The sequence below is a fragment of the Cephus cinctus genome, unplaced genomic scaffold, assembly GCF_000341935.2.
Source record: "Cephus cinctus unplaced genomic scaffold, Ccin1 Ccin1_scaffold0504, whole genome shotgun sequence".
In the NCBI taxonomy this organism is placed as follows: Eukaryota; Metazoa; Arthropoda; class Insecta; order Hymenoptera; family Cephidae; genus Cephus; species Cephus cinctus.
Window position 1 is genome coordinate 217,239 of NW_014333171.1, and position 13,265 is coordinate 230,503.

General features: G+C 39.6%; 4 protein-coding genes across 21 annotated transcripts; 2 read left to right on the plus strand and 2 right to left on the minus strand.

The window, feature by feature from the left end:
* Window positions 1–1,215: 1,215 nt before the first annotated feature.
* On the minus strand, window positions 1,216–6,804 carry LOC107268264 (probable ribosome biogenesis protein RLP24). Of its 2 annotated transcripts, none has more exons than XM_015740873.1 (2): window positions 6,630–6,804; window positions 1,216–1,791 (listed from the first exon to the last, which is right to left on the minus strand). In XM_015740873.1, the coding sequence occupies exons 1-2, from the start codon at window positions 6,642–6,644 to the stop codon at window positions 1,351–1,353; spliced, it is 456 nt and encodes a 151-aa protein (XP_015596359.1). In that variant the 5' UTR covers window positions 6,645–6,804; the 3' UTR covers window positions 1,216–1,350. The 2 variants fall into 2 exon arrangements, with proteins under 2 accessions (XP_015596359.1, XP_015596358.1); XM_015740872.2 differs by lacking the exon at window positions 6,630–6,804 and adding an exon at window positions 1,936–2,087.
* Window positions 2,197–7,125, plus strand: LOC107268260 (probable ATP-dependent RNA helicase DHX34). Of its 3 annotated transcripts, none has more exons than XM_015740860.2 (15): window positions 2,197–3,076; window positions 3,138–3,304; window positions 3,381–3,587; window positions 3,662–3,794; window positions 3,895–4,043; window positions 4,113–4,345; window positions 4,440–4,626; window positions 4,705–4,899; window positions 4,986–5,198; window positions 5,290–5,673; window positions 5,752–5,927; window positions 5,993–6,103; window positions 6,186–6,307; window positions 6,367–6,634; window positions 6,713–7,125. In XM_015740860.2, the coding sequence occupies exons 1-15, from the start codon at window positions 2,428–2,430 to the stop codon at window positions 7,026–7,028; spliced, it is 3,510 nt and encodes a 1,169-aa protein (XP_015596346.1). In that variant the 5' UTR covers window positions 2,197–2,427; the 3' UTR covers window positions 7,029–7,125. The 3 variants fall into 3 exon arrangements, with proteins under 3 accessions (XP_015596346.1, XP_015596347.1, XP_015596348.1); XM_015740861.2 differs by having other exon boundaries at window positions 6,370–6,634; XM_015740862.2 differs by having other exon boundaries at window positions 3,381–3,578.
* Window positions 6,889–8,868, minus strand: LOC107268263 (GPI mannosyltransferase 2). Of its 14 annotated transcripts, none has more exons than XR_001537771.2 (3): window positions 7,631–8,867; window positions 7,448–7,565; window positions 7,096–7,358 (listed from the first exon to the last, which is right to left on the minus strand). XR_001537771.2 is itself a non-coding variant. In XM_025085554.1 (3 exons), the coding sequence occupies exons 1-3, from the start codon at window positions 8,641–8,643 to the stop codon at window positions 7,126–7,128; spliced, it is 1,323 nt and encodes a 440-aa protein (XP_024941322.1). In that variant the 5' UTR covers window positions 8,644–8,868; the 3' UTR covers window positions 7,100–7,125. The 14 variants fall into 14 exon arrangements, 10 of the variants coding, with proteins under 10 accessions (XP_015596350.1, XP_015596353.1, XP_024941322.1 ...); XM_025085554.1 differs by having other exon boundaries at window positions 7,100–7,354; window positions 7,448–7,528; window positions 7,631–8,868; XM_015740871.2 differs by having other exon boundaries at window positions 7,224–7,358; window positions 7,463–7,528; window positions 7,631–8,868.
* LOC107268261 (dual oxidase) lies at window positions 8,818–12,178 on the plus strand. 2 transcript variants are annotated; one of them, XR_003059825.1, is made up of 12 exons: window positions 8,818–9,078; window positions 9,144–9,470; window positions 9,535–9,719; window positions 9,798–10,041; window positions 10,115–10,342; window positions 10,407–10,490; window positions 10,558–10,640; window positions 10,698–11,158; window positions 11,241–11,362; window positions 11,437–11,666; window positions 11,731–11,844; window positions 11,925–11,970. XR_003059825.1 is itself a non-coding variant. In XM_015740863.2 (12 exons), the coding sequence occupies exons 1-12, from the start codon at window positions 8,961–8,963 to the stop codon at window positions 12,146–12,148; spliced, it is 2,406 nt and encodes an 801-aa protein (XP_015596349.1). In that variant the 5' UTR covers window positions 8,818–8,960; the 3' UTR covers window positions 12,149–12,178. The 2 variants fall into 2 exon arrangements, 1 of the variants encoding a protein (XP_015596349.1); XM_015740863.2 differs by having other exon boundaries at window positions 11,451–11,666; window positions 11,925–12,178.
* The last annotated feature ends 1,087 nt before the right edge of the window (window positions 12,179–13,265 follow it).

The following is a 13,265-nucleotide window of genomic DNA, read 5'->3' on the forward strand; positions in this document are numbered from 1 at the left end:
CTGCAAGAAAAAAACTATCAACAAATAACGCGGGAGCGCGAACCGACTCGAGGCACCCCGATCGGTGTCCCAAGACAGACTGCTTTGTCAATAGTTCAATTCGGGAACTAATCATTCTAATTGGCCGAGATCGTCATAGCCGATAAGTCGATAACTATTATCCTCTCACTCGAGGTGGCCCTTTAAACCAAATCGAGAGCGTCCCTTAGCGAATTGGTACGGAACTCTTGGAGATCCTCCACGGCCACTTCCCCACAGGATCGGGCTATAGCTGGGCACCAAGACCATAACTCGGGTTATGGGGTTTCTACCCTACCCTTAAACTGTAAAAAAAAATTTTCTCTACCCGCTCTACAGCCCTTTGCCTGTCTCTAGCGGGACGCAGGTATTTCACCCGGGCTTTTGCTGGTTCGTGGAGACGTCTCCATCGAGTACTCTCCTCTGCTGGAGATTCGGTACGTCGAGACTATCTCTCCACGGTAGATTTGACCATCTCAACCTTAACTGAACAATAACAAATTTTCCCAGAGCATCGGCGTAACTATACAAATCAATCCAAGAGCGTAGCTTCTGAGCAAAGTGGCGACTCGAAGGGAACCAGAAAGCGAGAACGTTATCTGAATCAATAGCAGGAGTCGCCTTGTGACCGTGAATCGCAAGATCAATTCACATCGTGTAACGTAGCAACTTATTAATGAATCGTTTTTTAAAAATTGATGTGCTACGGGTGTGAAGTTGGCACCGCAGTATTTGAAAACGTTTTATTAATAGGCTTTTTCAATAGTTATTGAGGAGTTTTATATTTCCTGGTAGGTTTTAACCATGATCCTGCTACGTAACATCGGTAAAATACATATTAAAGATACTAGTCGCACCATGCGCTTCAGTACAGGCAGGCATAAGGTGCTGACTTTTGTTATAGTAAATCTTATCGAGCTTACAGTGTGCACCCGAACTGAAGATTGCAAAGAAAAAAGGTCTCTGCTCATATCATCGCGTCTTACACTCTTTACCATTTATCTCCACTTCCAAAAAACTTTAACAAAAATTAATCTACTTAAATATTCGCACGCGCACGCTATCGCGCGCGAAAATCCGCGTATTAAGTTCTTATACAAACGAATCTCGGAAGCCATTAATAGGATATGTCTTTGAAGGTAATTAATCCAAAACTTAAGGGAACAACAGATCCAAAGACAAATACTAAACGTGGCATATGTGAAAACTATTTCGTTTATTTACAACTGTGTTTTCTCCATAATTATACGACTCAGGAACAAAATATGATAATTTAAGAATAAGTGTACGTAAATAAAAAAAAATTATGAACAGAATTTAATGTGTACTTTACTATCCTGTAACTTCTATTGCCTCCGCTTCCATCTCTTCATCAGAATTATCCATTTTGTCATCTTGTTCGTTAACCTCCTCAAGCTTTTTGCGTTCTTTGAGACCAGCAGCTGGTGATCGAATAAGAGATAGATCTCGTTGTACCTCCTTAACATCTCTTTCTTGTTCAAGTTCACGACCCTTTCGCAACCTCTGCATTATATGTGTATTTTGTCTCTTTTGTCTAATCAGTTCAACCTTCTTCATGGCATCTACAGTCTTAGACCATAATTCTCTATTATACTTCAATGGAGTATTCCTCCTCTTCTCAAACTCAAATGATGGATCGACAGCCAATTCTTTGCCCACTGTCTTCCTGTAGGCTTTGGTCCATTTCACTTTCCTTGGGTTCTTCTTCTTTTTGAAAGCTGCATGGCATTTCGATCGGCAAAATTTAAATATCTAATAAACAAAAATAACAATATACATGAGACATAGGTACAGGAGACAGACCTAACCTATAACAAATGTCAATTCACAACTAATACTGGTTTCACAGTTTACAAATGACCAAATAATTTAACGCAATTAATTATATTATTATACCTTGCAATCGTTTCGAACGAATTGAATCCCATGTCCCGGATAAATCCGGGATGAACAAAAGTAACATGTTTCGATACGCATGTTTATGGAAGTTTAAGACCACGAGGAATAGAAATCTGAGAGATTCAACTACCCAAGATATTTCGATACCGGATAAGCCTCATGCTCTGTTGGTAATTCGTCTAAGGGCCATGCAAACCAAAGGCGGCTGGTAGCGACCAATGAACAAAAAGTATCGGGCAGTGACGTTGTAAATCGGACACAAAACATATTTCCCATTCGTCGATGCTAGCTGGCTTTGGTCTGTATCGGGCATAAAAGTTTAATCCATTCTCTAACAGATTGCGCTAGGTGTATTTCTCAATATAATTCAATGCATTTGAGTTTAAGGTTAGAATGTGCATTGCGAAAACAAAACGCTCAGACTTTTTGTCAAATATATTACGTGAAAGTGATAATTAAAAAAAAAATAAGACGTGTGACACTTGAAAAATGTCATCAAGAAAACGTCGCTATTCTAGAGATGAAGATCAATCAAATCAATTCGAAACAATTAGTTCTGGATCAACTAAGAAACGGAACGATAAAAATGTATCTTTTGAAAATTATAAACATGAATTAAACCGATTTATTTCCCCGTCTCATTCCCCTCTCGTTCACGATACCGAAGATTTTTGGAAATTCCTACGAAAATACGAAGCAATGCAAAAAAAATTCAAGCCCGATGCCGAAAGTAGCGATGAACAGAGGGGGGTTGCAACAAACGATACAACAATTTCAAAAACAATAAAATTACCAACACTGTATCGGAAATCGTATTGTTCAAATATTAAACTCGATAAGAATTTCAATGAATCGTTGGCAAAATCACTCAAAGCCAGGGACATTTCATTGAAAAGTGATCGGATACAAGAATTCCGAGATACTCTAGAATTGTATCTTGATTTTAAACAAAAAGAGAAATTTGCAAAGTTACGAAAACTCAGAAACGAACAAGCTAATTTACCAGTAGCTAGGTATAGAGAGGAAATTGTAAAAACTGTCACGGAAGAAAGGGTAGTCATTATAGCAGGTGATACAGGTTGCGGGAAATCCACTCAAGTGCCGCAATATTTATATTCCGCTGGTTTCTCAAAAATCGGTACGATACTTTAAAAGAAATGCCTAGTACACTTCTTCTTACTAATCGTATCAATTTTCAGCTTGTACGCAACCACGCAGAATAGCCTGCATATCTTTAGCGAAGCGCGTGGCTTTTGAAACTTTGACTGAAAATCGCAATCAAGTCGGATATCAAATTCGCTTTGAAAGACAAAGAAATCAAGATACAAGAATCACGTTCATCACAGAAGGACTTCTCCTAAGACAGGTATAAATTTACATTACCAATAAAATAATAATTTGTGTTCCCTTGTTATACAAAATACTAAATGAACAAAGAACAGGTCTCTGGGGAAGCAGGATTATCACAATACAATATAATCATCCTAGACGAGGTTCACGAACGTCATCTGCACGGTGATTTTCTCCTGGGTATCATGAAGTGTCTGATTCACCAACAAAAAGATTTAAAATTGGTCTTGATGTCTGCCACTATCAACCTAGAGCTTTTTGTTAATTATTTTGCCAAAGAAGAAGCCAAAGTGATTCAAGTTTGTAAAATACCTGAACGAAAATCTTTTTAAAGTTATCAGAACATAAATTTGACGTATGACATTCCTTTCAGGTACCTGGAAGACTTTATCCAATACAACTATTGTACAGGCCAATAATGTCTGAAGACATCAGACGAAAATCCGAAAGATTTGATCCTAGTCCATACATTCAAACGATGCAGCTCATCGATCAAAAATATACAAGTTTGTATACAAAGATTAACAATGAGATAGGAAAAAATAATTAACGAAGACAACTAATACCCTACGGAAATCTTAAAAATTTTAACTTGCTTAATTGCAGACGACGAAAAAGGGGACCTACTAATATTTCTAAGTGGAATGAGCGAAATTACGTCGGTAGTCGACGCAGCGAAGGAATATAGTCGAAAGAAAAAAAATTGGATCATTTTACCGTTGCACAGTAGCTTATCCATAGCTGAACAGGACAAAGTATGCTTTACTATTTTTTTCCTCCTACTCCTACGACGTGTGCAGAACATTACAATAAATATTTTTTAGGTATTCGATTATGTACCTGAGGGTGTAAGAAAATGCATAGTCTCTACAAACATTGCTGAAACATCTGTAACCATTGATGGAATTAGATTTGTCATAGATAGCGGTAAAGTCAAGGAGATGAGTTATGATCCACTTTGCAAAATGCAGAGACTCAAAGAATTTTGGATTAGTAAAGCTAGTGCAGAGCAGCGTAAAGGAAGAGCAGGTCGAACGGGGCCAGGAGTTTGTTATAGGTAGAGATCTTTAAAATTTGTAATACTACTTCAGTTTCAATTTATCTAATCTATCTACTAATATTCATCTCTTTCTTTGTTTATCCGGTTGAAGACTTTATTCTGAAGAGGAATACAATGCGTTGGAAACATATACAACTCCTGAGATACAACGTGTTCCACTGGATTCGTTACTTCTTCAAATGATAGCAATGGGTCTACCAGATGCAAGAAAATTTCCATTCATTGAGCCACCACCAGGAGACAGCATTGAAAATTCCATAATATCGCTTAAAGAACATGTAAGCAAAAGGAGATGACGACACTAAGTTAAAGGAGATGAAATTTGTTGGTATTAATTTTAATTTTTGATTTTCAAGGGCGCTTTAACGGACAATGAAAAATTAACGAGTATAGGTAAAACTTTGGCTAGACTGCCCGTTGATATAGCAATTGGTAAAATGCTGATAATGGGTTCACTCTTTCATCATGTTGAATCGGTTCTATCTTTGGCTGCTGCATTGAGTATACAGACACCTTTTACTAATAGAGCGTACAGGGATGCTGAATGTGAGGTAAAAATGCTAGAATTCACTTTGGACTTTATCCGAGTAAATATATAGGAAAGAATTAGTCTCTTGATTAATTAATTTGACTTTAGAATTCCAGAAAAAAACTTGAGTCTGACCATGGAGACCCTATAACACTACTGAATGCGTATAGAGAATGGTTGGAAGTCAAGGGTCAGAGTAGTCAAGAGGCACGTGGTCCATCAAAGTCGAATAGTCGCACCTGGTGCAGAAGAAGAGGACTCGAAGAACAAAGATTTTATGAAATGACAAAGCTTCGTGCTCAGTTTAAAGACCTACTACATGTAAGTACTAAGTATCCACTAAATTCAAGTTTTTAAATATGTAGCACCTATAAATTGGCGAACTTATTAATATTTATTCATTAAATTTTAGGATTGTGGCTTGTTAAAAAATGTAGGAGCAGACTCGAAAATGCCGAGTTCAAGCGCTGAGCGAGCGATTCGCCATGGGGAATTGAAACTTCTAAAAGCCATGAAACGAACTTATAGACAGAGCGAACCAAGAAAACGCAAAGAATTAAAAGTCGACTTTTTTGACCTTGGTACATCTGAACAGGATGCCGAAGCCTCCGATAAGCCTGGTGAAATTGACATAAAGGATGTTGAATTCCGCATGAGGAATGATCCTTCTCAAGTGCAGAATCTTCTCACTGCATCAACTGCATGCAACTACAAAGATTTGACAATGCTAAAACTTATTGTTTGCAGTGGTCTTTATCCACAATTTGCTTGTGCAGATGAATTTAATTATTGCAAGGTAAGGGTATCATATAATATAATTACATGTTTCTTAAAATGTTTGCTCATGTTTTAATGTCCTATAAAACCTCAACAGTCTGTAAACGAACAATTATTTCATACAAAAGCGAAACCGTACGTAGCTCTACATCCTATTAGCTTTTTTGGAAATCATCCTGACATACTTCAATTGGAGGAACCAGACGTGGTATCAATTCCAGGTTTCAAATCTAAGACTGCTGTCAGCTCAAAACACCAACTACTTGCTTATTTGTAAGTAATCACGAAAACCAAGCTAATCATGGATAAAGTACGTCATTAAAATATTTCTTTATCAGATCCCTCTTAGAAACAACAAAACCGTATTTAGTAAATACCATGAGAATGCCAGCAGCGCAAACTTTATTGCTCTTTGCTCAGGAAATCGACACGAATGCTACATGTTCAACGTATGTACGCTATTTTCCAGCAACAAGTAATTCGTATATTTACTCAATACAATACTTGAACATTACTTCTATTTTATTACAGATTAGTATGCGACTCCTGGATAGCTCTAGACTTTCCGACACCTGACGCCGGTTTAATATTACTCTCGAAAGCGTCGAATATCCGACATAAATGGAATAGTCTTTTAAACGATAGACTTCAAGGTACCTAAATACTTTCAATCTTACCTCGCTCGAACATCAATAATGAATATTCATTCCAGAAGCATCATCAGAAAATGATACACAGACTCCAAAAAAAGATATGGCCAGAATGGAACGTGAATTACACCAGGAACTTATTGAATTCTTACATACTAATGTTCCATACGTGATCAGACGCTTATTACCAGCTGATCTCAAAACGCTCTACGTAGGGAATGGGCACAATGATGTGACGGTTGAACCAAATCCTTTTCAAAATGACTTTCAGTGCGAATCTCATTCCACAAAAGGTGGCGTACGCGTTAGCGAAAACATTACTTACTGTTGGTGGGTACATTTTTTATTTCCTCAATCCTGTTATTGCTAGAAATTAATATTGTATTGTGTTTCCTGACCGCGTTTCAGCCTCGTCGAGAGCGAATGGAGCGATAAGATGGCGGTTGATATGCTCGAAACAGAATGGCGCTGCAATCGCTGCAATCTCGAAGCAATGATTTCTAGCATTGAAAAACTTCAACATCAATTAATGTGCAAAGAAAGAATTGTTGAAAATGAAATAAATGCAACAATAATATCACCTTCCTCAACTGTTGGAAAGGCCAATGCACGTTCTTACGATTGTCCTGATTGTAAAAAGATTATTTCACTCACTCCTATTGAAATTCTCAAGCACAAAAGACAACACCTGAAGGAAAAAACGGAAGAAGTTGTATCAACTTAATTTATCTCTCAACAAATTTTATTAAATATTTTGATACAAAAAATAAATGCATATTCTTTGTACTACTCACATATGTCCCCACGATCTTACATATAAATTATGTCCATGGTAGGAAATTTGAGTACATAAAACAACCAATAAGTAGATAGCCAATAAAATATATCAAGACTAATTTATCATTTGTTGTGTACTTTTCCTGAGTCATGAAAAACACTCGCCATTTTGAAATTAGATTGTCAGGATATTCACAAATGGTGTACATATTTTTATGTAATTTCTCAGGCTGATATGACATGATGTACGCACAGTACCAATACACCAAAGGACTAGCTGAACAGAGTAAACGAGTGCTCACTTGAATATGTACAAAGAGCAAGCAAAAGATAGTTAAAAAGAGTCCGTGAACAACAAATACAAACATTTTCATAGAATACCTGCTCTTGATGAATGCTTGTTTCAGTCCCAAAGTGTACAGTTCACTTTTATGCTCATAAAGATACCTAAAACTCCCCGCAAGCATTATATAAAGCACTGGGACTGCAAGAATAAAATTTGGTATTTGTTTAAATTCATAATATTTAACAAATCCAACATTCCAATACCTGCTTTGTACATGAGAATATGCCATAGGTATTGAATATCGACACCACAGCAAATCTCGACTTCCAGGAAGGAGGAAACCATTATCAAAACCATAATCTAATACCTGTTTTGGAAAGTTGGGCATTTCTTCAACGCAAAAAATCAAATAATTATAGACCTGGATAAGGAGGAAGGGAGAGGAGGTTAATATTAGAATACCAATGATTTTCATAAAACGAATTACCAAATGATAGCCAAAGAAAAGGACAAACTGGATGCGCCGTTGATAGCTTATCGGGCGGGAAGACGTAATCAAGAAAGTAAGTTCAGAGGCCTGAATAAAGTCAACAGTTTTTTGAAGCCAACCATAAACCAGGAATCCAATGTTAGTAAGTCCATTAGATCTAACTATAGCCGAAAGTGATACCGAAAGCCATTGCCAGGAGGTACCTTCTGCATAGGCCAGCATACTCCTAAACGTTAAGTATGTGAACATAGATTCTGTATAAGCAGCCGTGAAGAAGATGCTGGCCGGGTTGATGCAGAAGAGTACTGAAGCCTTATAGGCCGTCACGGGATCACCAAGTACTTTATAACTCAGGTCATACAGAGTGCATGCAGAGCCCACAAAGCAGACCAAATTCAGAAGAGTCGCTGTTAACAAAAGGACGCTATCTTCTTGGACACTGAATCCCAGTGGCAGGAGAAGTACCAAGAAGATCTTGGTAAGGCAGCGAATGGTCCAGGGAAACAATGGAAAAAATGCAAGGGTATTTTCATAGGTATAACCATATTTGGCAATGTGTAAAAAGTATTGAGCATCCCAACGAGTTAATCCTCCCAGAAAAAGATGTATGAGAGTATCCCAGATAGATCTTTCCTGAATTTCAAACTGATCTTTGGGACTGATGAAGACTCCTGCATCGTGATCAGGACACAGAAGGTTCAGGATAAATTGAGCAATTAAAACAAAGACCCGGGATATCAAAGCAAACCATAGAATCTTCTCTCGCAGTTGGTACCTCTTCATCATGTTCCAGTGGGTTTGTATTTTAATTTCCCTGCAACTGGTCTGGAACAATATAGTATCTGAAATAATCCTTCGTCGTATGCCAATCCTCTTCTTATCGGTATCGCTCGTCTTCCCGGAAATCTGGGGTTCCCTGACGACAATCGCCACTTCCTTTAATTGTGAAAGTTACCACAGTTTCCAACAGACTATGAAATCATGCGCTTCAGGCTGTAACAAAAATGAATATCCTTACACAAAATCGTTCGCAGTAATACAGAAACAGTCTTAAACATTAATTTTTTTTAAACAGCCGTCAAATAAAAGTAACCATAAAAAAAATGTCTGACCGGGGTAACTTGTTGTGGTTTATTTATTTGGTAAACTTATTCTTTGCCAATGCCCAAGAACAATCGAAAGCACCAACAACAAATTCAACGACAACGCCTGCACCAAATTGTAAGTTAAAAAAAATATAAAATAATAAAGTAAACGCATCTAAATTTTTCTAATAACGAACATAGCAATGGCAAAACCCACTGAATACAAGAACAACAAATTCATGAATTGGTTACTGGAGGGCGACAGCATAACTAATGCAATGTTCGACACCAAGCCTCGAAGGGTCGAATATCCAGGATACGACGGTTGGTACAACAATATCGGACAACCAGAATTGGGTGCAGTGGACACGCCCTTGTTTCGCCGATGGCCGGCAGCCTACGAAGACGGCGTCTACAAACCCGCTGGTCGTGATCGACCTAATCCTTTGACCCTGAGTCGAAGGCTTCTCAGCGGTCCAATTGGTTCAGTCTCAAAAACCGGCAAAAACGCGCTGATCGTTTTCTTTGGTAATAATTCGACAGTGACATACCGTTTGTGTGTAATTACAAGAAAAATTTGAAAAATGCACAGGGCAGCAAGTCGTCGAGGAAATTCTTGATGCTCAGAGACCAGCGTGTCCTCCGGAATACTTCAACATTCCAATACCAGATCACAAAGATCCTATATATAAAAACATTGGTCACACCGAAATTCCCTTTCTACGTACACGTTACGATGCTCGTACCGGTTACTCGCCAAATAACCCACGTCAACAAGTGAGTTAAAGTTTCATGTTTAACAAAATTGGATTTAAGAACCATTAACGTTTTTCAATTGATTCATTAATTGTGCAGCTTAATGAAATAACACCATACATTGACGGCGGATTAATTTATGGTACATCAAAAGCCTGGTCCGACGTTTTAAGAACTTACGCTAACGGTACCATAGCACCCGACGGACAACTAGCTAGTTCCAGCAATGGCGCCTTTCCAGAAATGAATAAAGTAAGATTGCCAATGGCCAATCCACCCCCGCCGATCAATCATGCCCACTATGTCAAAAGACATTACACCGAACCAGTCGACCGATTTTTCAGTAAGTTCAAATCGCACGACCCTCGCCATAGTAAAAATTTCAAAATAATTTCATTCGTCCCCTTTCATTCTAGAACTGGGCAATCCTCGTGGAAATGAGAACCCCTTTCTCCTGACGTTCGGAATCATTTGGTTCAGATGGCACAATCATTTGGCTAAACATATCAAGCGGCTTCATCCTAATTGGGATGGCGAGACTATTTACAACGAAGCACGCAAATGGGCCATAGCAACGCAACAGCACATCATCGTCAACGACTGGTTATTCAATTGGATCGGTGAACGTCTACCCAATTACAAAGGTATGGAGGACTACCCCAAAATTCGGAATGGCTCATCATTAAAGTTTCTCTTTCTCTCGAACAGGGTACGACCCAACTGTAAACCCTCAGATAGACCAATTTTTCCAATCAGCAGGTTTCCGTTTTGGCCATACGTTGGTACCAGCTGGTAAGAAGAAGCCAACAATTTATATAATCCAACTGTAGGAGGATCTGACGATTTTAATTTGTTTCAGGCGTCCGGATGAGGGAAACCGGTAAAGCTGGATGCGCTTTCAGTGACGTACTCAGGACTTGCAACAACTTCTGGATGTCTGAGGTGAAGTAGGTTGTTTCTGATCGAATTCGAGAAAATTCAATTGTCCTCCCTCTTCAGAATGCCCTGCATGGAAGTCAGGGACAGATAGATATCCGCAAGGAAGAGATCGACAAGATCATCATGGGAATGGCGGTGCAGCCTAGTGAACGCGAGGATCACACTATTGTTGAGGATCTACGTGGCAACGTCTTCGGCCCCTTGGAGTTCTCCAGACGTGATCTCATGGCGCTGAACGTGCAACGTGCTCGGGACCACGGAGTTCCGGATTACAACACAGCCAGAAGGGCCTATGGTCTTGCACCGGTGACAAAATTTTCTGACTTCAATTATGTCACTGACTCTATCAGAGGGAACTTGAGCGAACTCTACAAGAACGACCTGAACAATATTGATATCTGGATCGGTGGTATCTTGGAAACTGACGATCGACCTGGTGAACTCTTTCGTAAAATCATTATGGACCAATTCGAACGTATACGGAATGGTGACAGATTCTGGTACAAGAACACAAACAACGGGTATGCACATGACGTTTCTAATGATCAAGATTATAATTTCATTTTCGAATCTTCACCCGCCACGATCACCTCTTGTTGATAGATTGTTTACAACCAAGGAGATCGGTCGGTTAGAAGAGATCACTTTCTATGACGTACTGATGTCGATCACTGATTTGGCTGAGAATGATATTCCAAAAAATCCTTTCAACGTTCCACGCTCACGTGTGTATTCAAGTTTAATTTCAATTGTGTCGTTCGTATCAGATACAAAGAGTCTGGTAAGATATTTAAAATAGCAAATGTTTTTCAGAGAATGACATACACGAGAAATGTGTGAGCCAGAGTACAGTGACAAAGCAGGAGTGCACAACTATTAAGACCCGTGTGAAGAGAGAATGTTGGTATGCACAACCTGTAAACAGTTCCTCGATTGAGAATTGCACTGCACCAGGAACCTATGATTATTTTGCTGATAGTGATGTTTCCTTCATTTTGACATTTATAGGATTGGGCACATTTCCCCTTGGTAAATTAATTATGAATATTGTTAGCTGTTGGCAAACAATTAATATAAATATTGTATTCTTCAGGTCTTATTATATTAATCGTAATAACGCTGAATCTGGAGAGAAAGAAAGATTTGAATCAAGGACCAGCGAGACCAAGACCAGCTAATGATGATGCAGACGTACCTGTACTTACTGGTAGGCGATATTTTCGGACTGAAAATAATGTTGATTTACAATAAGAGACTAATGAATTTCCAAACTGATTCGTATTGCAGCCAACGAATGGTTGGGTTTCAATATGCTGAAAAGACCAGTACTGATAATCCTAAATCGAAAACTGAAGCACATTCAAGTGAAGAATAAACTTGGCTATTTGAGCAGAGCGCTGGATTTTAGACATTCGAAGGAATTGATGGTATTCTTGATATATGATTTGCAACGTATTTTTCTTAACTCGACACCGATAGCGAAAAATCCGAGAACGATCTTCGAGAACTAACCTACGTTACCTTCGGCCGTCCACCCTTCGCTCATGCATTCGCGAACCAGGCAGGCGCCAGCCAATTCTTTTTTCACTGGGAACTGACGAGCCGGTATGAACTGGGAGTTGGGGTGGAACAGGCCCAACTCCACCAAAACGAGAGCTCTGACGGAACCTATCAGATAATGCGATAACTTAACGGATCTTGTCGATTTTTCGGGACGCGTAAAATCGAGAAACGCAACTGTAGTTGCTGATCTTTGGGGTCCCTCAGGCTCAGGCTGCTAGGTTGAGAACTTAAGCCGGTATGAACTGGGAGTTGGGGTGGAACAGGCCCAACTCCACCAAAACGAGAGCTCTGACGGAACCTATCAGATAATGCGATAACTTAACGGATCTTGTCGATTTTTCGGGACGCGTAAAATCGAGAAACGCAACTGTAGTTGCTGATCTTTGGGGTCCCTCAGGCTCAGGCTGCTAGGTTGAGGTAGGAGGGTCGGAGTAAGAGTCAGGCAAATAGTGCGAGAGACAGAGAGCAACGAATCGAGAACGTAACAGAACGAATCTGAACTATCAAATTGAAATCCTTTCACCAATTAATAAATTGAGAGACTCACCGGAGCTGGTGCAGCTGATCCGTGAAGACCGAGAACCTTACCCAGAGGCCCCTCGGGTGGGCACTGCACTACACCTCAGAAAATCCATAGAATTTCCTGGATATCGCGAGAGCAACGAGAGAACTACACGAACGAGAACTTTCTATACCGTATCGAAACAAAGCTAGAAAAACTATAAACAGACAGCACGGGAGCGCGAGGCAGTTCGTGACACCTCGGTCGGTGCCCCGAGACAGACTGCTTTGCCAAAATAGCCAAATTTGAGAACTAATCATTCTGATCATCTGATTGGTCGAGATCCTTATAGCCGATAACCCTTCCATCTCCCTCGAGTCGTCCCTTTAAACCAAATCGAGAGCGTTCCTTAGCGAATCGGTACGTAACACTTTTGGAGATCCTCCACGGCCGCTTCCCCAGGTCATCGGGCGACAACTGGGCACCACATCTTTAACCCGAGAGCGTAGCGTCCGAGCAGGGTGGCGACCCGAAGGGAACCAGAAATCGAAAACGTTATCTGT